Below are 25,030 nucleotides of genomic sequence, written 5' to 3'. Positions count from 1 at the left end.
AAAGAAAATGGGAGAAAAGAGAAGGTTCCTGCAGTTCAACTATGCTTAATAACTTATTATTGCTTGGAAGTATTTTGATCCTGCTACGCACCATTCTCATGGCTTCCCTTTAATATATCAGTGTCAGGCAGTGTTTAACTCTCTTAGTTTTAAACTTGCTTCTCTGCAAATGGAGGACAGAACCCTTCTCTCTGAGAGCACTTTGGGTGCAGTCCATGTTAATATCAGTTACTCTTCAAGACAGATTTCTACAGTCTGGAAAATGCCTGGGGGAGCAACTGTTTCCTTCCAAGCACTGCCTCTGTGGTAGAAGTGGTCAGAAATGTGACTCTCCTGAATGCCAGATCGTGACATGTGACTGAGATTTGATGAAGTAGGATAATTACAAGCATAATTAGTTATGCTCCTCCTGGTAAATGGCGTCCCTTTGCTGGTGCTTGCAATAGCAGTATTAAATAGACTCTCAAAACAGCTCTCAGTAGCCTGGGAAGATCCATGAGTGATGAGAGCTATAAAGCCAGAAACATTTCAAGTAGCAGTATGACAGATTTAAGCCTTCCTACTTAACACAGTTGCCTGGACATTTAAGTGATATTTAAGAAGACAGCATCATGTGACTATTCCAATCCTGCAAACTAAATCCACTCTGCCCTTTCTCCCCTAGCATTTGCAGACCTGCCAAATTTGATGCAGCATCTGGATAATAACTTTAAATACTGGAAAGGACTAGATGAAAGGAAGCTGCGGAGCCTCCGACCGCCACCACCAGAATAGCAATTAGACTATGGTGTGTAATTTACTAACCAGATGCATATTTATTCAAGTTCACTTTTGTTCGTGTGATTTGAGATATGTTTCGGTCTCTTCAGTATTACAGTAAGGATAGCCCACGCGCTTGGGGAACTTTCAAATTCAAGAGAACAGGAGGTCAGCAGCTGACTTCCACAAACTACCATGTGTGGACTCCAAGGAAATAAGCCTGTCAAGTGGAATTACACTGGATTGCTGCAGTACTTGTTCTGAAGGGGGTTTATTAGTGAATGTGTTTTGCGCTATCTTCTTACCAGTGTACAAAGCTGGAAGGCCTTGAAGAATCCATACGACGCGGACATTCACTAGAAGATTGTGCTTAATCCTCAACTCTGCAAGTGAAGAAGAAACACCTATTAATAGTGACTCACAGCTCTTGTGAGAAAGCTACATGCTTTTTATAAGCACTTAGGACAGTTACACAGAACAATCGGACATTTAAAATGCAACTCTCCATGAAGGAATTTTTGATCTATGAAAAATAGATGTACTCTATTTTTTCACATCACAGAAGGTGCAATCATTCACTTCTGAGCACTACTGAAAGTGAGTTCTCTTTAAGAAATTTAGTAGCATATGTAAAAAATAACACAAGAATTTTTGAGGTTGATCGTTAGCATCTATGATTAAAATGATATGTTTTATTTATTTTGTTAGATGTTCAATATTTTCTATGAATTTATAAATACTTAAAAGCCAAAGCCAACTTTAGATGCATTACAAATTTACATGATTCATACTCATTAATATACATTTAATTGATGTACAGACCTTTTATTTTCATAATGCAAATACAAAATACTATACAATGATACATTTTTATTGCACTGTAAGGATAGATGTGTATGTTTAAATATTGTCTGATTTATGTTAATTAAAATTAAGTTTTATTGCAAAGGTCTCACTTGAGAATAGTAGAATAAACAAGAAATGTATACTGAGCACCAGAACCGCAGTAGTTCTCCCCTAAACCAGTGACCACCACCTGATCTTCCCTTGGCTGCAAAAGGTGATAATAACATGTTGGGACTTTTTGTTTTCTCCCTTGAAATTTTATGACTGAATTCCCTGTCAAAGTCTGCCTTATTTTATATAGTGTTTCTACAGAGCATTCCACAGCATATACGAAGAGGTGTTCCTACACATCTAACGAATTTCAACATTTTATAGCCTATGTATTTTCCTCTGCCGTGAAAGAAACAGAAAATAAAGCCACCAACAAAAACGTTCAATTCAGCAGGTTTGTAAAGGCTGTGTACCTTCACAATTTGAATAAAACCTTCATAGCAAACACCAGAAAATAATAAAATGTATATTTTAAGGAGCGTCAAGGTCCAGCCCGTTTCATTTGGAATGTACATGTACTCTGCAGTTTGCAGGCTAACAGAAGCATGGAATTCCATTGGAAATAACTGCTGTCTGGGGAGGGGAGAAGCTGAGGGGGTTGGACTGTTGTTAAGGTGCTGAATGGTGGGATGCGGCTGGTGAGTCCCTCTGCGGCCTGCTCTTGGTGAGTCCATTGAAGCCCTGTGAGCACTGAGTCAAGGAACCACAGCTGGGAGCCATGCTGGGCTGTATTGTGCTGAAGGACTGAGGGAGGATTCTACCAGCATTTCCTGTAGGCAGGAAGGCACTCCAAAAGCACTGAAGGAATCACTGACTATTGTCAATTCAGAGGCAATGGACTGACTTTAGAAAAGAGGCATTTTGAACTGTTCTTCAGGAAACACAAGCTGAGGAGATGTGGATGATGGAGCGGTTCAGGGACTGCAGCAGTTGGAGCCCTAAAGCAGGTAATAAATGAACAGGTGACCTCTCCTGTTGTTACCTGTTTCTGTGTTTGTCTTTTATCTCCAAGCTGATGACATTCATTGCTGCCACCATCTGTACCTCACTGCTCTTTGTGTTTGCATTGTGCCTTTCTTCAGTGCTGCCATTACCCTGCTCATGCGTTCTCCCCTCGTGCTTGGTGTCTGGGTTAGGTGCTTCGAGATAGAGGATCCCCTTTTGTAATTCCCTTTAGTTCATCAGTGCTTGCATATTGTCAAGCCCACTGGGGCCCAGATTCTGTTTAGAAGCACCCAGACCTTAGCAGTAGCTCAGTGATTATACTTAGGATGTAGGCTATAGGATCACTGTTGATCTTCCAAATGGCTAACAATCATTACTGAAAGAGCAGACCAATTTCCATTGAGGACTTACAAACAAACACAGTATTCTCTCTCAAAGGGAACATGAAAGGAAAGGGAGAGGTGGCTGCCAGGTGTGATGTTTTCCTGGCAGTATCACAGTCTGTTTCCATATACACGTACCTATTGTAATTGGCTGTCATTTGCTACCTGGTGTTATTCTCTTCCCCTGCATGCAGGCTCCTGTATCTAGTTCAAGGAAAGGCTACTTTGGCTCCATCAGGGGAAGCTACAAAGCGGATAGGAGAGGAACAGCAGCAGCATGTGAGTCCAGAGAACGTCTGCAGGAAAGAAGTAAAAATATTTCTTCATAAGCACAGTTATTAATGTTCTGGGTTGTATTGATGAGCGGTGAAAGCAGTTAATTTAATCTGCTTTAAAAAATGTCTGCTGAATCATCACTGAAAAGAAGTGATCAGTGTGATTAATTCCCTGAACTTCACACTGCATCCCTAATGCCATTACTTGGAGTGTAGAGCTATGCTCATCATCCCGTTGTATCAGCTAGATTTATGCCCATACTGGTGTATAATAATTTCACTTAACGTAAAACAGTAATTTGCAGCCACTGAGTGCAGCTCTGTTCATTTTGTTGTCCGTCTGAATGTTGCTGTTGCCAGGGAAAGATTATATTTAAAGCAAGTTTGAAACCAGTGTGCCAGATCCTCACCCAAGCTGGCTTCCCACTGAGCTTCCCTCTACAGATACATCCCTTTTGCTTTTCCAGTCTGGCACCCAGTGATGGAGCTCTGCTTGGGACAGAAACCACGGGTTTACTGATGTAGTGCTGGTCTTACACTGTTGAAGGGATAACACTGGAGAAAATTGGAAGAGTACATCTGAAATGATTCCCGATTTCAGGCAAGCCAGCAGTATTTGACAGCATCTATGTTTTTCATTTATTCTTGCTTTAATGCTAATATGAAAGTAAATTGCAGCATAGCCGAGATGATGGGGAGTTTTCTTATTCACCTCTGGGGTTTTAATCTTACAGTGCATTTTAAAACTGAATAAGGTTCAGCAATTCAGCATTAAATGAGCCATTCAGAATTACTGGCTGCTTTTCGTGCTGCATATTTTCAATCAGGTCATACTGCTGCTAAAGCCGGGTATCAGGTCTACCAGCTTTCAGGTGAGTCTGGAACTCTTCTGATCTGGTAACAAAAAAGTTTGTTCTTTAGCATGAATATCTTGGTCCCTTCAAGAGGCAGGTATAAAATTCTTGGTCATAACTGCTTCCTCTGATAGGAGAAACCAGACAGGTATTGCACACAGCCACCTCATCGCAAGTCTGAATCTGGCTTTCATATCACAGTTTTCCCAGTGACCATTTATAAGTTAAAGATCGCCTACAATTGAAGGAATGTCTTCATTTATGTTCCAGTGCTGCGTCTCAGTAGAGAAATCACTGATATGACATTTAAGAAAATGTGTCATGAACGCGAAGGTGTTCAAGCAGTGACAAAGCCATTCCTACATAAAAGAGGAGAAAGGATAACATTAAACGTCTACTAATCCCTCACAGGATGCTCAGAAACAGCACAAGGGAAGTGTAGTGTAGTCAGTTGTGTCCTGTGAGGCAAGGAGGGTTTGAGTCATGACTGAGTGGAGCTCTCTGAAGTGAAATCTCGGAGCTATTGGCAAGCTTCAAAACAAATAATCTCTGCTGACGTGTGACATCACGCCTCCAAGGTACAGTGGTCCCAGGGGTGTTCGTTAAATGAGAGTGGGATGGATTGCATTTCATCCTGACGTGGTATTCGGATGCAGGAAACAAGCTTTCAAATTACTGCCGTATCCCTTTGCAGTCTGTAGTGCTGGTTCAGAACGAAGGGGACATCCAAGTGCTTCACATATTTCGTTGTTCTGCTGCAATGATGGCTCTGTAGGCAAAGGGTTTCTGAATGCTTTCTCTTGTTGCCTGCTTTGAACATTACTGGGACAGTGTCTTGTGTTTTCATTTTCTTTCCTTATTTAACAGCTTTAAGAATCTCCTCCCACACTTCCCAAACAAACCTCAGCAAATTTAGCTTTGCTAACCATGCCTGGTTAGAATCCTCTATAACAAGCAAGGCAACTGAATTTAAAAGGCCCGGGGACTTAGAGCCACTAAGCAAAATGGGTTTGAGGCTTCTAAATGCCTTTCAGCTCCTGAACCTTCAGGCCAGCCTCTGGTCTAACAGTGTTTCTCCAGTCAGGGAAAGGGTTCTCATCTTCCTGTATTCCACTTTTTCCCTTTCAGAACAAGAAAGTTGTCTTTTTTTTCTGATTGAAGTTAAACTGAGCCTGGAAGAACACCCCATAATGGCTGAAAGCCTTGTGCTGGTATCCACAGCCAGGAGAAAGCAAGCGTAGTTATGTAAAGCAGACTGTGAGCAACGCTTTGCTGCTGCCTGTGGGGTGTACATGTGTGCAAGGTCTTTTATATTGTTCTTCCACATGCAAACTGAAGTTCAGGAGTGTTCGCAGGCACCTCAGCCTGTGGGGTTGCGCTGGCAAATGCAAGCGGGCATGGACACTTGTTGAAGTCTGAATCATTCCTTTCTTGGGTTGCTTGCTCCCCCCCTCGAGTGGCAAGAGTCATTGCTGGAGCTAAAACTGATCTTAGTTCAGACCGTGGTAATTAACAGAAGTTACTTCATCCTTTAATCACATGCACTTCCCTCGAGGTTGAGGAATAGCACAGCAGTGTTCAGTCTTAGAAAGAAGTGAGGCATGGACTGCCTGAGTTTGGGATGGAAGGAGGGAATGAGCCAGTGTGCAGTCATTCACATGAGAAGCTGGTCCTGTCTGTCTTTAATATTGCATAGTAGTCTGTGATGTCAGTCCTTCCTCAGCTCCCATTTATTAGTTCTCAGCATTAAGTGCAGCACAGCTTGTAACCAAGCAGATTAACATTATCTGGTGATCCTGCAGCAATTCGGGGGGTGGGATAGGGGTGTCACTGCTTGGTCTTCAGCCTGAAGATGAAACGGAATATGGAATATGCTTGACAAGATTCCCTTGGTGTCTGGAGTATGGAACATACAAGGAGCACTGCTTTTCCACCAGGTCCCTTCTGGCCTAAAATAAATGGGTTTTGGGGGGTTACGTGTCACATTAGACACTGCAAATAAACTCTACCCCCAACACAACGCCCTCACCTCCCACCTCAATACAGCCCCGCCCGCCATCACGCATGCGGCCCGGGCCGGGCAATGGCGCCGCCCCGCAGCGCCCGGAAGCGCCGCGCAGCCTTCAGGAAATGGCGGCGCTGCGGGGTGGGCGCGTGGTGTCATGGCGGTGCGGCTCGAAAACGTAAGTGAACGATGTAAAGGTGGGACTGAGCGGGGCAGGGAGCTGCCTCCCGAGCACTGTGGGGAAAGAACAGCCCGGTGCTTCTCCCGGTGTCGTCCCGGAGGAATAAGAAAGTGGAGTCGGTGCCTTCATGCCGGCTCCGCTGATACTATCCTCCAAGAGGAAATGGTGGAAGAACAAGGCCTGCCCGCGAGTTCAGGGCAGGGCCTGCTTCCTCCACCGACACTGCTCTCGTGGGGAGCGGAGGGAACGAGCCGCTCTGGCCGCTCCTGTGGTGCTCCTTCAGCTGGTTTGTTTCTGGCTCCAGTGCTGACCGGGCCGGCCCTGCTCGGTAGCCGTGCCCGTAGGCGCGATGCCCTCCAGTGGCAGCCGTGTGTGCTCCTGCTGAAATCAGGAGACTGGGAAGGATGCTCTGAAGTGTTTCACGTCTCTGGGTGCAAAGGTATCTCCGGTTTGTAGATGTTCCTCTTACAGGGGACGAAACGCTGTTGTTTCCTGACGGGATTCAAGTCCCTGTTGTGCTACAGTGCCTGGATTGCTTGTCCTGTCCCTCTCACGTGTTATTGTGGGACGTGAGAGAACAAGGAGCCTTGAGAGAATCCCAGCAGCGCCTACGAGCAGTCCAGAGAACAAATCAAATCAATATTTGTATCAGCTATTGACTGAGCCCTCTGGCTGCGACAGAAATAACTGAGCTCTGAGGGAGAACGACTCCAGCCAGCTCTGTGCTTTCAAAGAGATGCTGGCAGCTTGCAGCAGTTTCAGACCTGTTTCTGTTTCTTCTCTTCAGACAGCACTGTAGTTTTAATGGATGTTTTTTCTGCTTTGTTCTCTGTTCTGTACAAATATGATTCTTGCTAGGTACATAAGGCTAGTTCAGCATTGCCTTCTGGCCTTTTTGTCTGTGCTTAGAATGGACTGAGTGTAACTTGTAAACCTGGGGGTCTGTAGGTAGCCCTGGCAGAGTCCCCAGTCAGCTGCTGGGTGAGTAGTTGGGACTGTCCTGTCCTTTGGCTGTTCCTGCTGCTGCTGAAGTCTCATGTAAACTTATTTCCTTTTTTTTTTTTTTTAAAGCATGGCAGCTGATAATTGTTTGTGTGTTCTTTTTTCAGATGTTCCTGTTGCTGCCTTAGCAGCCTCGTATGCCGTCCTGCTCCTGTGATCTGCAGATTCACTGAGCCAGCAACATAATGGCAGAGCTGTTTTGGTACCCTTAGAGTCTCTGTTGCACAGTGTGCAAGTACCTCATAGCTGGCTCAGCAAATCAGTCCTTGCAGCACACCTGTGAGATTGCTGTGGAGTCCCAGGGACTGGGTTAGTAAAACATCAGAGACGAGCAGCTCATCCTGAAGCAGGAATACAGGTACAGTTTAAGCACTTGAGGTGAAAGCTGTGGGTGGAAGGTGATTTCATGGGGCCATTCCTGGGGCTGACAGAATGTGGGCTTTCGTCAGAATGGCTTTGTTCACCTGGCAGTCTCTGTAGTAAAGGTGGCCTTGAGGAGTGTCAGTCATCCTGCTACCTCTTCTCTGATGCTTGTTTGTTTTTGTTTTATTTTTGCAGGTCTTTCTCTAATTGTAAAGAAGAGCATGGCGTTCAGATTTGGCAGATAAAGGTTAAATACGCTCCGTTGTATGGAAGCTGAACCTTGAATCAAGGCATACGTTTTTAACTGAAGGAAGAAAAAGGTGTTAGAACAACCCAGCGGTGTGGTGCTGTCTCATCACTTTGTTCACTGTATGCTTTGGCTGCTGTTCTGTGGTACAGCCTCGCAGTATGTTAGCAGAGCTTTCCTGGCCACCTTGTGCCCTGTGCATTGACAGTGGTTGCTGGTTTGTTCACCTGTTTGTAGGAGACACAAGTTGTGCTCACTGCAAGACACTGAGATTCTCAATCTGCCTCATAGGGGGTTTGACAGAGTAATCATAACTGCACCTTCTGTCTTGGAGGTCTGTGAATTCCTGGTGGGCTAAGAAACGGAGCTATTTGTGCATGGTTCAGAGCTGCTAAAACCGTATTGTTTTGCAAGCTGCGAGTCAGTATGCAAGTGAAGATGATATAATCACTGCTGTAAGAGCATATTCCACTCCTGTGTTTGTGGCTTCTGCAAAGCCCATTTTGGGAAAACACATTTCTTCTCTTAATTTCTCATCCGTTTGGGTAAAAACAGACAAGCTTTTGGCACACAGTTCTACATCGAGTCTCTGTAAGTTTTGCCAAGCTTTATTTATAAGGACCGTGTCTATTGTAGAGACAACCTGTTCCTGACAGTCCCCTAGAATAGAAAATTTGAACCAATTATTTTTGTAATGAACATACAATAAACCTGTTGAAAAGCTTCCTGTTAATGACTCTTGCTTAAATTCTGGTAGTTTGACACTCACAAGTGAGGCTGTTAAGAGCTGGACAAGCCCTGCTGACAGGTGGTATTTTTCCAACTGTCTGGAATCTGGAAATGAGGTCTAACCAAGGATGTTCCAGTTGAGCATTGGGCCAGTGCTGCTGCTGTCAACACACAATGGAGGCCTAAAGCTTCAGAAGCACCAGCATCAGAGGTGGAAAGCAATTTGTGCTGAGGAGCAGGGGAAGAATTTGAGTGAAGAACATACCAAAGCAGAGGTGAGGATGGTCAGGAAAAAAAGTAAAAGGGTGACTTAGAATTTGATGTATGGGCAGCCAAGTGCTGCAAAAGGCATCCATGTGATTTTGTTTTTTGCTTTTTCCCTAGATGAGTAAATGAGAAGCATGGGCATTTGGTAAGGATGGTTTTTTGTTTGTGTTTGAGACTTTAGGGCATACTTGATTATTTCAGTGAGTGTCGCTGTTTGAGTCCTGCTGTATATGGTATGTGCTAACAATTCACACACAGGGGAGGTGTAGTTGATGATCTTGTGCAGACCGTACTGACAAGAATACTTGACTGTGAGATCAGCTTCATAGTTACAGTGTTTTCAGCTTTGTCTAGGATCTGTACAGTGATCGTGCCTTGTGCTATTTTAGCTTTTTGTTGAATTTTTAGCTTCTCAAAAGACACAAGAGTGAAGTTAATGATTGCTGTGGAACAAGGGAGTTCCCCATACATAAAATGGGTATTGGGGGAACCAGTCATCCATCTGTCACTGGTGCTTGGTGTCACTTGTGGGAAGGAGAGTATCTATTTCTAACCCAGAGGAATTCTGCAAACAGCTCCAGGGTGCTGATGAGCCTTAATCTCTTAATGTGACTGTAATGGCTTTCTTCTAAAATGCTGCCTAAGATGAGATAAAATTGTCTAAGGGCTTAGGCCTGGCAGATTGTTTGGGTCAGGGATGCTTTGCTGTCTTGGCAGAGCTGGGTTTTAGGGGGTGTGATGGGACAGTGCTGAAAGAGGACTTCTCAGTATTCGCTGTGTGTGGGTAGGACTGTTGAGGAACGCAGGCTTATAGGAGGGCAGTCCATGGGGGTACTGTAATACCAGTATGTACCTTTAGGGTACCAGGCGTTTCCAAAGCAAAGCAGGGATGGACGTAATGCTGAAAGTGTGAGTTGAATGTGTAAAGGTGCTGGGCAATATCAGCATTGTAAAATGACAGTCTGTAGTTTTCATAGTCCAGCAGGATACCAATCTTTGTGGGGGGAACAGTGATTCTGATGTCTGGTGTCATCCCACTGTGCAGGAATTCGTACTTGTGCCTGTGGGCAAGAAACACAGTCAAAAATACCCCATGGCACTCTGCATGCAGGCATGTTTCAGGGTATGTTTTCCTGCTTTGCATGCATGATGAAGATGGTCCTATCCCTCTTCCCAATTGTCTCATGTTTATTGCCCCAGTCCCATTCACTCTGCTGAGCAATGCTGTATGCTGCTTTTCCACACAGCTTTATCCCCCTGCTCAGATATGTGGGTGAGGCAGGCACAACAGGCCTTTGTACCCACACCTGGCTGAAAATGAGCAGGTACTTTTACTTAGGACAGGACAAGGTTAAAGGGACTTTCCATTTTTCCCAGCTACAAAGCTTTATAAGCTTTATCTGAAGATATTATTTCCTCTATGAAAGACTTGTGCTCTGCCAGGCGGGTTAGGCTTTCCCCAGAGCAACACTTGTCTTAAGTCTTGCATCTTCCTAGTTTTAAGTGCAGCCAAGGAGAGAACTGATGAGATGACTCAGTCCAGTCCTTCCAGGCCCCGCAGTGCTGCCCACTTACTCTCTAGGGCCTGTGGTACTGAGCCCACTTTCCTGCCAAAGGCACAGGAACTGAAAACGCTCACACCCTCAGACTGCAGAAGCAGTGAGGGAATATAATCCCTCAGGCAGGGGCAGGCTGACTCAGTGTGACTCTGCATCCTCCAGGCTATTTGCTGTCATATTTCATTTCTGGCTGCTTTCATACAAGACTTTACATTGCTCAGCCAGGGTGCTGCTGATGGGGACTTTCCAGTCATTAGTTACTGAAGGGTGACCTCTAATTGTGATTCCTGTCCTGTGTGCTAACGGAGGCCAGGAGGATGCTCTGTACATAACTGCTTTGTCATGAGGGTAGCCCTTCCCTATGTAGTCGCTGTTTGAGTAATGCCAAGATCCTTTAACAGTTACTCAATCAGCTGCCCCTAGCATGGCACACTGCAACCAACAATATGAGACTTTTATGGGAACATGTACCATTCTGGGGAGAAACAAGATTTATTCAGTAAAAAAAGTTTTCTGGTATTTCACAGGGAGCAGCTTCTTCACTAACCATCTCTTCCACCCACACAATACGAACCTTAGAAAATTTCCCTGTAGAAATGGGTATGACAGTGACTCAAACAGCAACAGCCTGGCTCTGTTTTCTCTTCCCTGAAGTCCATGCTTATTGCTCCAGAAGAGTAAGAGCAAACCTCAATGTACCTCTTAGATCAGTGTAGCAAAGAAATCAAATTAGCCTTCCTGCAGCGTATGGGAGAGTCATTAACTTCAGTGGGTTTAGTCTCCCTCATTAAGCAGCATTTCTTGCTGTGTGGGAGGCAAATGTCAGCATTGCTAAGAACTTTGGTTATGCAGCAGGCCAGTGACTGGGGAGCTGTGAGCAGCAGGCATCTGGGAATGTGCGCTGTAGACAACCAAGCTACATCCAAAACTCTCCCTACATACTAACAGACAGAGGACTGAAAGCAGTGGTACCATGCTGTGTCATCATTACCATCTGCTGACAATGTGTGTGCTGGGGCACTCAGTGCCTTGTTCAAGGGGACCCAGCACCACAATGGTAACTTTTAAAATCTGAGTGCCATTACAGGTTGAGGCAATAGGGATTACTGGAGGATGTTTGGTATGGAACTTGTTTGCTTGCTCCTAGTTTCTTCATGGTATGCTGTAGTATTCATGGATGCTAATTCAGTTGTCACTGCCCAGGGTAGAGCCAGTGGGTGCTGCTGAGGCATGAGGGAGTTCTGGCTTTTATGGCTAACTTCTGTAATGGAATTTATTCAGGTTTGGTTTTTTGGGCTGCTCCTTTCAATGTGAGAATGGCACAAAGTAGTAGGATTTGCTTAAAGGTTCCAGAATCATTCCAACATCAGTTCACAGTGCCAGTAGTAGAAATGACCACAGGCCCCAGTTTAAGTGTTTGACCTGTCCTGTCTGCCTCCTACAAATAAGAGCTCTTTGCTGCTTAGCCTTCAGGTATATGTGTAGGAGGTGTTCCTATAGGAGAGCTGTAGCCTGCACGTTCCTTACCTTGATGGTGTGATGATGTGCCTCATACACCAGGATGAGTTGTTTGCCCCCAGATAACCATGTCTTGGAGTGTTTTCAAAAGCCACACCAATTCTGTACTCTGTATCTTCCTCAGCTTCCACCTCCCAGTAATGCTTTCCTGGAAAAGGGATCAGGCTGCCCAGGATCGCGATACACCTGTGAGAGAGACAGGAATATGCTCTGGGCAGGAACTTTGCACAATGCTAGCTATGCAGTGTACATGGATGTTGCGTATCAGTAAATAGAAGTCATGTTTATTGTTTCCGTAACAGCACAGCATGAGTTTTTCAGTACACTGAGGTTCACATGCTGAGGACCTGGCACATGATGACCTGCAGGTTTCTTGGTGATTCTTACTCTGTTTTACCTTTGGGTAGTTTTGTATTAATTAGCACCCTGGGCACTTTCAGGAACAGGGAGAACAGCATCCTGTGCTGCCTGAGATTCCTGGGGAAAAGAGCACTTTGGTGGAGCCCAAGGTAGTAGGGAAAAAATGTCTACATGCTTTTTATTTCCTTTCCAGTGAACCCAGGACTTAAGTGTCACCTACCATCAGGAATGGAGCACTGTAGCAATGTGAAAATCCGGGGTCAGTTTGGGAGGGGGAGATTAGCCTGTGCTGTGGTAAGATAGACAAGCAAGCAATGAACATGTAAGAGACCTTGGAATAAATGTAGTACCTGGGCAATGAAAAGTTTTGGCAGTAGGCCATGGTTCCTATCCTTTAAAAGGATGGGTAGGTGAGGCAAAGGCAATGCAGCTCATAGGGAACTGTCAGCTTGATTTACAAGCATAGTTTCAGAGTCAAAGGAATTGAGGGCTTTGAAGATGCAAGTCTGCAAAAACACGGATTCTGAAGGAAGAAAATGGGGCAAAACAGGCAGGACCAAATGCTTCTGAAACACCCTCTCTCAGTTTAAGAGGGTAATTTGAATCCTGTGAGACTACATCCCAGTTCTGCTTTAGAAAAATTACACGGGGTATTTGTATTAACTGTCATTGCTTCATCACAGGGCATAGCGGGTTTCAAAACACTGCTAAAGTTTTGGATGCAGAGTCACAGCATGTATGTTTTTGTGGTAGGATCATGTAGGGATGTAAATTAAAAAGACAAAGGTTGTTGCTGGAACACTCTGAGCTCATCTGCCTGCAAGTGGTACTGTATTCATCATGATGAGGGCCTGATGAGGACGGGAACATCAAGTGCAGGCTGTACTTTGTGCCACCTCAGCAGCAATCACGTAACTAAGTGTACAGTTCGTTAGAAGTGCTTGTAGATGTAGTGGGAATAGATTAAAGGTTGGTGAAATTGAAATGCAGAGAGGCTACGCTGCTACAGCTTGAAAGGGACAATGCAAAATGGATGGCAAACATCTGTGAACAAAATATTACCATACTAATGAGAGTTGTAAAGCCACCAAGGCAAACCTGAATCAGCCTGTAGGAGCTGGTGTGGTTAAGAAGCATATTAGCCCGGTGGAGATCACACAGACTTTAGAAAAAAGACATTACTGTGTAATTTCCTTGTGCAAGTATTAGTCATTTCAACATGGGAGCTCCCCCCCCCAGTATCTTGGCATGAAAAGAGGCTTATGAGAGTTTACAGTGACATCAAAATCATCCTCAGAGTTCAGAATGAGATGACTGCCGGCTGGCTGTTTATGTGAAACATAAAAGCACCCTGTAGAAGGGTGGGTGAAATCCCATTTAGACTCATCTTGATGAATTTAATGAAGAGAATCTTCTCTCCTGGCTCTTTTCAACAAAGCTCCCTAGTAATGTTGCATGGCAAAAACAGCCCTGGATTTCCATGGAGGGGCTAAGTTGTGTCTGTGTATTACTATGTGTCTGCAGATGCCTCTCCTGCTTACATGTTGTTTCTGTGGTGCTGATTGGAAACTGATACATTCCAGCAAGCTGAGGCCATAACTTTAATGGCAAAGGGCCTAATTCTATTTTGAAGCAAAAATCTGTAAGCCCAAATAGCACGAGCTAAGCAAAGAGTTGGCCAACTCAGCAACATTTTTCATCTAAAGGTAAGTATTCTCTCCTCTCCTGTTCAAATTTAGCACAAAGTGTCCAATGTAAGTGGATTTATACATAACTGCAGCTGGCTGCATCTGTAATCCTTTTTGCTAACTTGCATTGACTTCCAAGCAAAGTTTAAGTTCCAAAGAGCAGCTGGAGGGAGAGAGTTCAGCTCACAAAATCAATGAAAACTGGCTGAAAACTAAATTAGATACTTCTGGAGTCTATTTAAAAAATGTCTATGCTCCATGCTATGGAAGCCCCTTTTGAAGAAGAGTTTCAAGCACCTAAGGCACCAATAGCAGTGTTTCTGTTGTTGTTACTGTTGTTCTGTCTGTCTGTTCTGCACTGTGTTCAGTGGCTTCTATTGAACAGAGCTCTATAAGAAAATCTCTTAAATCGCCGTGTGTGAGACCAAGAAAGGATGGGCAGAGCCTCATGTACAAGTCTGTATCACCCTGGCATCCTGCAGAGAAGGGCAATGAGGAAGGAGCAGCTGCCAGCAGAAAGGAGCAATTCCTCAGATCTTAGAAACGTGCAAGTACTGGATCACTATAATTAAAGGGAACCTAATAATTATAAATGTTTTTTTAGTGCTGCATTAATAGTAAATGGGTGATATATTGTGACACTTACCTGGGTTCTTTGGGCTCTGTAAAGAATTAAATAGGAAGAAGTTTCAGAAGTTGGTGAAAATGGAATTTTCATGTTTACCTTGTAAAGCTGTTATCATAGACAGGCAGATCGCACTCTGGGTTTTCCAGTTCATCACATGCAATCGTAAATCCATCATCTAGGATTGCCAATAAAGGATGGGCTGTGTCCTCATTAAGACAGAAGTAGGTGCCTGCAAGAGAAAAGCATGCGTGAGAACTACAGCAGCTTCTCATGACATTGTGATTTGCAACAAGGGTGGGGAGGAAATGTTTGGATCCACAAAAAGAATAGCTAGCATTCTGGAAGGAATCTGGCTGACACTGAGAGGACAAGGTTGTCCATTTTGAGATTTTCAGATTAATGGGTGTTACAGGAACAACTCACAGCTTAATACTGTTTAGTTACAGCCTTGTTGAAAAGCAAAAAATGGGCCTTAGCCTTGTTTTAAATCCAGCTGAGGTTCAGAGCTGCAGGCGTAGCACAGGAAGCAGCTATTCACAGATGACAGCTCCTTCCTGCAATAGCCTGTCTAATTCCAAGGCATCTTCCTTAGAGGTGAAGTGATATATTTTTATTAGCCTCTGAAAGTAGAATAAAGGAGTGGAGAGGTTCAAGTCCTCTCCATTGCTCCATTCTTCCACATAAATGATATTTTGAAGAGAAAAGATGACAAAAGTCACACAACGAGGGTCTTCCTGTTTGGGACTTGAGAACATTTCTGAGGTGTTAGCAGTGTAGCCAGAGCGGTGTTAAATCTTATTTGTAGATTCTTACATGGGTCAACTTTCTGAGTAAGAATGATTTGCAAATGTCTCACAGGAGGTAAGTGCAGAAGAGATGTAAGTATGGCATAAATGCATTTGTGAGTGAAATGGAAGGTTTGGGACACCTCAGTGATGTTGAAGCTCTGTTATAGCAGTGGTAAAGATGAAAACAGGTGTCTACCTATGAACCACTAATCTGAGCTCTGATAAGACAGAGGGAGGCAAAAGAGCTTCTAATTTCCCCTTGGGGGAGACACTTAATGCTTGTCTAGTGTGGCAATAGGAGCAGAGATAATACAGTACTGTGATAGTTGCCAAAACCAGCATTCAGTTGAATGCTGAACTGCCTTTTTCCGACAGATAAAGAAGCCTTCAGAGTTTCCCCTAGCCAAACTGGAGATGCACTGATACATACAGAGGAAGTTTTGCATATCCATATTGTTCTGGAAACTGCCAATTGTTTCAGCTGTACTTTCCAGCAGCTGCATTACAAGGTAATCTCTGAATTAAGGTAAAAACCTCAGCTTTCTCTTCCCTGGTGTGTCAGAATTTGGCAAGCCAGTGATATCTGGGAGCGCTGGGTTGATCTAGTCTTTTAAGTGTTTAGAAATTAGTAACTTTCAAGTCTCAAATAGACTGAACAAAAATGAATTAAGGAGCTAAAGCAATGCACTTCCAGTTGCAAAAGGTTGCTTTGCTTGTTGTTGTTGTTTTTGGGGGATGGCACGGTTGGTTTCATTTCTAAAAGGTGGGTAACTAGAAGTAAGAGATTAGGACCTGATGCAGACACCATTGAAACCTAGCAGGATGATTTCTGTTGAGATAATAGATGCCACAATAGGCAGTAGGAGTTGATCCATGCTGTACAATACCTGTGGTGTGTATCAGGACAGGTTCACTTCTCTCACTGGAACCACCCAGGTTTAGGGCTTTAACACAAATGTGATAGCTTTGCGCTGGCTGCAGGTGAATTAGGGCTTCACAGTTAGGAATCCCAACAATGGATCTACAGCAGATAAATTCATGGAGAATGGTAAGTTAGTTGGAGAATGAGGTTGAGGTTATTTTTCTGAACAAAGAAGAAAACACACGACCAGCTTCTTTTATAATCCTTCAACAAGACTTCATCTTTTTGAGTAAGGATTAGTAGTAGTAGGGATATGGGAGCCTGAGATTTTTGCCTTTATTTTTGCCATTCCTCGTATGCCCTTTATATTCATTTTCCATAAGCATGTATACAATTACATTTACTGACAGGAATGTTTCTGAAGTTGAATTCCTACAAATGTAAAACAAATTTTAAGTTTGCTTCTTGTAAGTGATCACATCCAGCTCCTAACAGAGGTTCCTAGCGAAATGAAGAGGAAGGAGCAAATACTGTTATCTCATTTGACCACTTACAAATAGGCTCCATAACCTGGATTTTTAGATTTCAGACTTCATATAGAAAGATATTTTTGCAGCTGGGAAATGGGGAATGTCCTCAAACTGTCTCCAGCAGAGATTAGAAGTGAAAAAATGCCACAGGATGTTTATGAATAGTGTACAAACGCAGAAGTGAAATTGTTTTAAATCATTTGTTATGAAATATTCACATAACTATTACTTAAAAATGCATCCAATTATTTTGATTTCATTTAATTTTCATTTGTTCTTAAAATCTGATGGATTTTAAGCCAAATCCAGCTTGATTTTCAGGGAGGGAGATGGTCTCTGATTGTCACTGTAGCAGGACTGGATTTTTGTGGTTAGATTTTATGTACTTCTCCATTTTGGCTGGGTTAAGGATGTGCCTGATGTTACTTGTTACTGGTAATGTCAAGGCTAGTTCCTAATTACATCTGAGTTTTTCTGCTCCCTAACCCAAGAAAACCCAGTCATTGGCTACTAAAATGCTTATCATGAAATTCATTTCTTCAGCCCAATATTGTCCTTTCTTCCTCAGAAGTTGTTCTGCACAGCCTTAGACTTGCACTTTTCTAAATGAACTGATTTTGGCTTTTGACTAAAGGGCCGTGGATCCTTTCTTAGTGCTACCTGAAGCCACGTTGACTTGAAGTGGTTTCATCACTAAATTTGTGGACTTGGTAGAACATAGACTCACTCAGTAATAATGTCACCATTTTCTTCATCTGTCAGCTTGGACAATTCGACCGTGTAGGAATCAACAGGATTTATGTCTCTAGATTCCCAGCACACAAGTGCTGCATTTTCACAGCTTCGTATCTTTTTACTCTTAATGATTGGTGGTGAAGGAGCTAAAAAAAAGGGTGAGAAAAGACCAATTTAACAATTGCTTCTAGATATTTATAAATAGAGCAATATATAGTCAAAGAAATCCACCTCCCCAGAGGACAGTAAACAGCAGGCATGATGATCAATAGTACTATTCAAACACTTCATTTGGACTACAATATTTTTAGAATAATTAGCCAGAGAAGAATTAGTTGGCTCTCCAAATAAAAGTAAGAAACTCCCCTGTAGTCAGAAAATTTGAACCATAGGAAACAAAGCACCCTGAAAACATTACTAACATAAAATCCAGAGGCTACTGTGAATTCCACTATGAAAACCACACAGTCACGTGAACAAAGTATGTTTACCTGTTACATAAACAGCTCTTTCACTTGGTGGACTGATGCCTGAAGCATTTAAAGCAGTGACCCAAAACTCATATTGTGTATTCGGCAGCAGATTAGAAATGGTGCAGTATGTTTCTTTGACTTTTAGCATATGCTCTGAAATGGAAACAACAAAGCATTTACAATGCTTTTACACAGTTACAAACCCTCCCCCAAAGCCCTCTAAAATAATGCAGTTGTAGCTTATTTTGTTTGCTGAGTTCAGGAGCTCCTATTCTCCCTACCCTTTGATTAGGCTGCTTCACCATGCCTTCATCTTAGAAGGCAGAAATCAGATAATGCTTCAGTCTCTGTAGGAGAAAATCACTCAAAAAAAAAAAAAAAAAAAAAAAAAAAAAAAAAAAAAGGAAAATCACCCACCTGTCATTGTCTTTTGAAAAATATTCCTGCACATTCCCACACTGGGGATGCCATCTGGTCAGCTCCTTCTAGCTGAACCAATTTCACTACTCATTTCTCATTCTTTGCTTTATGAAATTTGGACAGGTTCTGCTTTTCTTTTTGAGCTGCCTGTTTGGCACTCTATGGAGTTCTCCGTCTGGAGAAGTTCTGGGTGTTTTCAGTAAAAGGTTTTGTAACATTATTACTAGCAAATGCTGTTTTATCATAAATCCAGGAGATTGTTGGACAGTCCAACGGTTCTGTTTAGTGTATGTGGGTGATGAGGAGTTACAACCTATTATTAGCTTTGAGATAAACTGCAAAATGACTGTGGGGGTTTAAGCAGGCATGCTGATAATATGATGATTTGCTTTCTAAAAATACAGTGCTTTGCAGTTGATGTGATGCATGTGTGTTTAAACGCAGTTCCTGCCCCCCAAAAGGAAATGCTTTTGTTGAGACTTGGCTCTATCCTCTGCCCCCTGCCCATTCCTTTTATCCCAGCTGCTCCCCTGGTCCTGTCTTTGCTTCTGTGGTGGGTTCTGCTGCAGCTGGCATCATGGCAGACCTGGCAGCGGAAAAGTGACAAAGCCAGAAGCTAGAGCTGTGCTGGCACATATGTTGGTAGCAGGGAGAGTAGCTTTAGAAGGTGCACTGGTTGCCACAGCAAAATCCAGGAGCACTTTGGAACCAGTTGTTTTGTCAGCAGGGAATGAGGTGTCCTCTTGTTTCTCAGTTTCCTTTACCTGCTTGTTCATCACTGTGCCTCTCATTGCTCACTGGTTTATAGCATAGCTGGTAGCACTCCACAGTGTCATCTGAGAAGAGGCCCCAGCAAACTCTCAGTGAGTTGCCAGTTGCTGCATTGGGAGCCTGGGGGTTGATCACAGGGGCACAAGGAGCTGCAGAAGGGAAAAATGTGTCATTTTTTGAAAGCATAAGAAGCACATTCTGTTATTCACTGGCAAACATTTCTCCTCCCACAAAAGAATAAACACAAAGTCTGGGCTCTGAATAAAGTCATATTCCTCTCTCACTGAGAAAAGTTAGGAGCTGATCCGTTAAATATTTGGAGATGACCATCAAGCCTCTGGTGTATGGACTTAAGTCTTGCTTAAAATCAAAACAACAAAATAACATAAACCTCAACCCACTCCTCTATGAACATTCTCTCCCCAGCCTCTGAAAGCTGCTTTTTCTCCAGCCAACTGGTATAGACCTGCAGGAGTGATATTCCAATGGGCACAGCGCCACTGAGGGCTAGCTCTGCTGCTGAGGATCCAGTGGAGGAAAGATGAAGGAAAAGTGATCCAACTCAGGGTCAGCAGCACAAACAAACTCATGGTGAGTACTACTTTATTGTAAAAAGAAAACAACAACAAAACACCAGTGTATGTGCAGAACAAAATGTGTTCTCTGACAGTATTTGCAATGTGCCAGAAATGGTTTACTCTCTCAAATTTCCCTTTTTTTAAAAATCATTAGGAATTTGTTTGGGTTTTGCTCTGATTTCTGTGCGTGACAGAAAATATCTGCCAAGTAGAAGAGGAGCAAGCTACAGTCATATGAAAGCTTATCAGGTTGTTTAATACAGCCGGTGCCCCCCTCTACTTTGTTCAAGCAATTACAAGGAAAGATGGATTATCACCAAACTCAGCATGTCTGATCCTTGAACAGAAGGGGAAAGACTTGGTGAGTCTTCTAGGAAATCACCCAGCAAAAAGCAAGGAAAACCAAACTTGAAATTTCTGGTAATTTTATACTGAAAACAAATGAAAAAATAAAATCCAGTAATATCTTCCTGAATCTCTGAACAAGGAAACAAAAAATATCTAGGAGGTAATCCAGAGAGAAGGTAACTCTGCATTTGCAGTTTTCTTTTAAAATAAGCAATGAGCTTCTGTTTGATGCACATACTTAATTAAATGTAAATAGGTCTAAAACTATGATCAGATAGGAAGAATACCTGGAATAGTGTTAATGGAGTTCATTAGTTGTTCAACTTCTGAGAAATCTATGGCACGCTCTTCAAAATCTGGACATGTTGAAAGCTTCAGATTCACTTCTTTCTTTAAGAATTCTTCCAATCTACAGTAAGAATAAAAGCCATCTAATTGGAAGTGTCACAGTATTGGAGATACCATTCTGTGTTAATCTGTTGTCAAGAGGAAAACAGCAAACTCTAAAATAACAGCTATTTCCTTAGACCAGTGTTTCCATAGTTGCACAAAACTCAGCCCCCCCCCATGCTCTTTGCTTGGATATGTGTGGCCATACATCAGATCATTGCTCCAAAATGCCAAATGCAAATGCACCCTGCTTCTGAGTGAGATTTCCCCTAGCAGCTCTCAGTGCCATTAGCTCCACAACTTTCATCCTATTATTTAGAATTCACGACTCTCCTACTAATTCCAGACTTTACAGTTGTAGGTGGTGTAAATTTGAAACAGAAGAGTATCTTTTCTGTGTGTCTTCATCATGGATGACAGACTTCTTTTTTTCCAAAATGATTTAGCATTCCTTAAGATTTCTTCATGCTGCTGTAACAGCTTTCATGATCTGTCTTGACTTCCTGCCCCACTATGTTAATGTATAAATAGGCTTGTTGCTAATCTAGTTTTAGGTAGATTTGTATCCAGAGCCTTTCTTTCAAGATCTTTAGAAATCCTGTTTCTCAGTCACTGAAATCTATTCCTTGTGACTAAACTGAAAACAGAGATTTATTCATGTTCTACCTCTCCTTTTAGGTTTTTTGAAATTAGCTCAACACTAGTTTTGAATGTTGAACTTCTTAGAGCAACTTATCTTGCTGCATTTTGAACAAGAAAAACAAAGGTTTCAATGGCTCTACTAGCTCAGGTGAAGTACGTATGCCCTAATGGAGTCTAGAACATGCATTTTGTCTCCAAAAATAGATCCAGTTAGTAGGAAGAAATGTGACACAAAATCCCAGACTGTGATACTACCTGTCAACCATGGTCACTGCTTCCTGTAGAAAAAAAAAAAAAAAAGAGTTTGTGTTAAAGACAGAAAAGATACATTTTCTGCATAAGAACAAAGTAGACTACATCGTGCTGTTGACTCATGGTGCCTTCAATTTCAAAGTAGGCTTCTCGGTCTTCAGAAACCTCTCTCTCTCATTTTACTTGATTTATTAGCCTCAGTTTCAATTAGATTGTATTATATTGTGTTATCTTGCATTCCAGTATCATAGTTAGTAAAATAAGTTTTCATCCTTAGATTGTTGCTGCTGCTCTGTTTGTTTCCTTGAGCCCAGCTCCCATCTCCTTACCCCTTTCCCTTTTACCCTTCCCACTTTTGGGGGCCGGGGGGCCCACAGGCCTGCTGCCCCCTGTCGCAGAGATAGATTGATCTGGATAACTCTGTGACTCTACCATAATGTATTCACACAGGAGCCATACTGGTAACAGTGCATGAGACCCAGGGCAAGCACTAATCTGCAGTCCAAAATGGATGCATCAGCCTGTCTGCCTTGTGTACAGCGAGGAAGCTGAACCTGAACAAGTCAATGAGCACCAGTAAGCATTTACAGTTTCCTGAGGTAAGCTTTCTAGATAGGTATCTTCTCTCTAAACCCTTCCAAGACTCGTAAATTGTTGAGCAACCAAGTGACAGACATCTGCCCCTGCAACTGTATTTTGGATCCAAATGCCACCATGCCAAACACCTGGAGCAGCAACAGCAGATTGACCAGGCACCCCAAATTCTCTCTAGCAGTTAGGTTGCTTGAGGATTTCCCAGCTGGAAACTACCTACAAGCAGCAAAAAGCATTTAGAAGAGGTCTTGCCAGTCAAAGCTCTTTACCTTCATAAAAGTGACTTTGTCATTTTCTTGGTAAAGCTTGTGGGTTGTGTCCATCAGCTCCTTGCAAGTGTCAAGATGTTCCCCACAACTGACCAGCTGCTCATACAGTGCTTCCAGCTTCTGCCTCTTCTCTTCCCCCAGTGCTTCCAGCTGTTCTTCATATTTCTGAGCAAGCACTTGCACTGCATCGTTGTAATGAACCTCGAAGTTCTGCTCCTGCCTCCCAAAATTCTCCTGCAAGGCATTTGGGGTTTTGTTGTTTGATGTCAGACCTGAACCGTAACTCAGCCAAAGAGAAGTCTTTCTTGGGCCTGCCTTAAATTATCCTTGCCAGGGATGCAATGCCAGTAAACAGAAGATGTTACTTGACTGATTTACATTTTTGCTAATCATTCACCCTCACTAAGGCAAAAGAGAACGTCAGAGTTGGTTCCAGACATCAAGAGCATCAGAACTGTCTCCAACCTAAATCCAGGAAACACTGTTTGGGAGATATCCTAGCTATAGTCTCCCAGGTATTTCTGCCTACACAGCCAAGCATACCCTTTCACTAGAGAAACCATGGCAACCCAGTTGGATCCCTGGATTTGCTCTGGGGGACCTGAGCAGTTAATGCTGGTATCCTCACTCACTGCTGGAGAAAGCATTAGGAAGGAAGATTTAAGGAGGCAACAAGGCTCTATTGCCAGCAGCTGCCCACTGATCAGGCACCAATGTTCTTTAGTGCTACATGCAGCAGAGAAAACACAGTAGGTGCTTTGAGTTACTACTGTCATCTAACTTGAAGACAGCTGGGCCCCCTTCCCCAGAGCCAAGTTGACATCAGCCGTGCAGGAGCTCAAATGCTGAAGTGGTACATCTTGATGCAACTGGCCCAATGTCTCTGTAAATGGAACAGTGTATGTACAAATGGTACACTGTGGATGGATTTGTTAGATCAGAGTCCTTAGCCACTTAAAATCAAGTTAAGTTGAGTGGGAAAGGCTTTATTTCTGAAGGCAAGTGGTTTAATGTGTTTTTACTAGCCCATCTAAATATATATATATATTAAATGATTGGGATGAATTTTCCTGAGTACCTCAGTCCAGGCAAACCCCAAGATAACTCTTTGCTCTGTTACTGTAATTACTTACGCCATTAACAACAATATGCTGTGACTGTCAAAACAGTTCCAATCCCAGTACCAAAGTGTTAACTGAAGGAGAAATGCCTTACCTCTACAGTAATGAAGATCTCTTCCAAGTGACTGGCAAAGTTTTCCACCTGAGCAATCTGCTCTTCCAATTTGCACATGTTTTTATGAATCTCCTCCTACCAGAAAAACTCAGTATGAATCTCAGTATGTCCAGACACTCTTTAGAGGCACCACAGTGAACTTGCTCTATTCTTACCTTTTCACTTTCCACAGCACTGGATAATTGAGCCACTTCATGATCCTTGTGCTCACCAAACAGTTTGTCAAATGCTCGAATCGGTATCTTGCAAGTGCAGCAAAAAACATCTGCCATTTCTTCCTCCTCGCTGACAGCCTGGCTGCTCCGCTCATCCGACATGCCACTGCTGCTAAGCCCCTCTCTGAACCATGTGTTGCTATCAGCTTCATCCGCTGCTCTGGCTTTGTTCTGATCTTCATCTTGAGAAACCTCATCAGGAAGTTCCTGGTGCTTTGTGCTTTGACTTTGACCTTTCATAGGAGAGCTGCTTTTTGATCCATTATATACAGAGTCCTGCAATCCTGATCTTTGTGTGTGAGCAGGGAGCCATTTGCTGCCTGCTGTCTCCAGATGTCCTCCAAGAAGCTCAAGCTCTTTTTCTCTGTCCTCATCAAGCCCATACATCTTGGCCAGCTCTGCAACCTCCTTTTCCAGGTCATATCCAGCTTCTTGTGAGTTCTGACATTTTTCACTACTCAGTGAAGATTCTTTTCTGGTATTTCCCTGAAATCTGCTTCCTTGACCAGATGGCTCTTCAGGAAAGATATCAAACCTCTCATCTGATCCGTAAAGATCCATGTGATAAAATATCAAGCCTTCAGTTTCACTAGAGTTTGGGACTGGTGGAGAAGCTGAATGACCAAGAAATTGGTCACTATTTTCATACTCTCTTGCACTGACAGATCTGGATGACATTGGTATCCTCTGTGAGGCTTTTGAGATGATAAGTCTCAGTCCTGTAAAAGAAAAGAAGAATCCCAGCTATGTGCTTAGAATCAAGCGTGACATGTTCTTTCTTAAAAATGTAGAAAGGAATAGGATTGGCTGAGGACAGCTCTGGGCCTAGGGTTAAGCATGGGAAAGGCTAAAGCTTCATTCCCTAATGGGATGCTTGGCTTTTCTCTCCCCTGTGCAAAGAGAGCTGTCTTTAGTGTGTATCTTGTATTTTCTGAGTGGCTTGTCTGTGACCTGACATCTAAATTCCAAACTGTGGGGTAGTCCCATCTTCAGCATTACATTGGGATGTGCTTTGAGTGCATTTAATGGTGTTCTGTACAAATGGAGATAGACTGATCTGAGGTCTGTTCACCCTTTAGCTGCCATCAAGCGCTGCTTCTGAACTGTCATTAAGGTATCTTGTAGGATGCCTTGTTGTGACTCCTGATGCCCCATAAAACATTAGCTAATGACCTGAAAACTCCTGTTCTAGATTTTTCAGGTTGTCTTTCTTGAAGTTGAAACTTGATGTTCCTTTTAGATTTATTCTCACTCCCGTTCTCAGGTC

General features: G+C 43.0%; 3 protein-coding genes, 2 long non-coding RNA genes and 1 other non-coding gene across 12 annotated transcripts in view; 5 read left to right on the top strand and 1 right to left on the bottom strand.

The window, feature by feature from the left end:
* PDE8A (phosphodiesterase 8A) overlaps window positions 1-2,135 on the top strand; it is a 128,543-nt gene extending 126,408 nt beyond the window's left edge. For 3 of the 4 annotated variants that reach the window (XM_085515430.1, XM_032446937.2, XM_032446936.2), the window contains one exon: window positions 665-2,135. In XM_085515430.1, the coding sequence (XP_085371556.1) occupies window positions 665-774 (110 nt within the window). In that variant the 3' untranslated portion in view covers window positions 775-2,135. The remainder of the gene's footprint in view (window positions 1-664) is intronic. The other variant, XM_032446938.2, reaches the window with a different exon arrangement.
* A 193-nt stretch (window positions 2,136-2,328) lies between these two features.
* On the top strand, window positions 2,329-3,563 carry LOC146758452 (uncharacterized). The gene is made up of 2 exons (XR_014934336.1): window positions 2,329-2,603; window positions 3,179-3,563. It is a non-coding gene; the product is annotated as an uncharacterized LOC146758452 (long non-coding RNA).
* A 2,675-nt stretch (window positions 3,564-6,238) lies between these two features.
* On the top strand, window positions 6,239-9,843 carry LOC146758451 (uncharacterized). 2 transcript variants are annotated; one of them, XR_014934334.1, is made up of 4 exons: window positions 6,239-6,296; window positions 7,409-7,659; window positions 7,860-8,915; window positions 9,025-9,843. It is a non-coding gene; the product is annotated as an uncharacterized LOC146758451 (long non-coding RNA). The 2 variants fall into 2 exon arrangements; XR_014934335.1 differs by lacking the exon at window positions 6,239-6,296 and adding an exon at window positions 6,394-6,738.
* Window positions 6,394-6,524, top strand: LOC116653936 (small Cajal body-specific RNA 15). Its single transcript, XR_004308602.2, has one exon.
* The window catches only part of FSD2 (fibronectin type III and SPRY domain containing 2), a 16,814-nt gene continuing 1,499 nt past the window's right edge, over window positions 9,716-25,030 (bottom strand). For both annotated transcript variants that reach the window (XM_015872913.3, XM_015872912.3), the window contains exons 2-13: window positions 23,704-24,482; window positions 23,528-23,623; window positions 22,313-22,546; window positions 21,453-21,475; window positions 20,453-20,574; window positions 19,233-19,388; window positions 18,067-18,201; window positions 17,568-17,721; window positions 16,336-16,469; window positions 14,757-14,889; window positions 11,994-12,170; window positions 9,716-9,968 (exon numbers count right to left, since the gene is read on the bottom strand). In XM_015872913.3, the coding sequence (XP_015728399.2) occupies window positions 9,716-9,968; window positions 11,994-12,170; window positions 14,757-14,889; window positions 16,336-16,469; window positions 17,568-17,721; window positions 18,067-18,201; window positions 19,233-19,388; window positions 20,453-20,574; window positions 21,453-21,475; window positions 22,313-22,546; window positions 23,528-23,623; window positions 23,704-24,441 (2,355 nt within the window). In that variant the 5' untranslated portion in view covers window positions 24,442-24,482. The remainder of the gene's footprint in view (window positions 9,969-11,993; window positions 12,171-14,756; window positions 14,890-16,335; window positions 16,470-17,567; window positions 17,722-18,066; window positions 18,202-19,232; window positions 19,389-20,452; window positions 20,575-21,452; window positions 21,476-22,312; window positions 22,547-23,527; window positions 23,624-23,703; window positions 24,483-25,030) is intronic.
* Window positions 15,821-25,030, top strand: part of WHAMM (WASP homolog associated with actin, golgi membranes and microtubules) — a 25,909-nt gene continuing 16,699 nt past the window's right edge. Inside the window, exons 1-3 of one of the 2 annotated variants that reach the window (XM_085515434.1) lie at window positions 15,821-15,957; window positions 19,666-19,830; window positions 21,900-22,048. In XM_085515434.1, coding sequence (XP_085371560.1) covers window positions 22,016-22,048 — 33 coding nt within the window. In that variant the 5' untranslated portion in view covers window positions 15,821-15,957; window positions 19,666-19,830; window positions 21,900-22,015. Of the gene's footprint in view, window positions 15,958-19,665; window positions 19,831-19,971; window positions 20,179-21,899; window positions 22,049-25,030 lie in introns of those variants that run through there. The other variant, XM_085515435.1, reaches the window with a different exon arrangement.

This window comes from Coturnix japonica, chromosome 14 (genome assembly GCF_054131305.1).
Source record: "Coturnix japonica strain WE chromosome 14, WE-NBRP24, whole genome shotgun sequence".
NCBI classification, from domain to species: Eukaryota; Metazoa; Chordata; class Aves; order Galliformes; family Phasianidae; genus Coturnix; species Coturnix japonica.
Note: the sequence above shows the minus strand (reverse complement) of the source record. Positions and strands in the feature narration are given on the sequence as shown.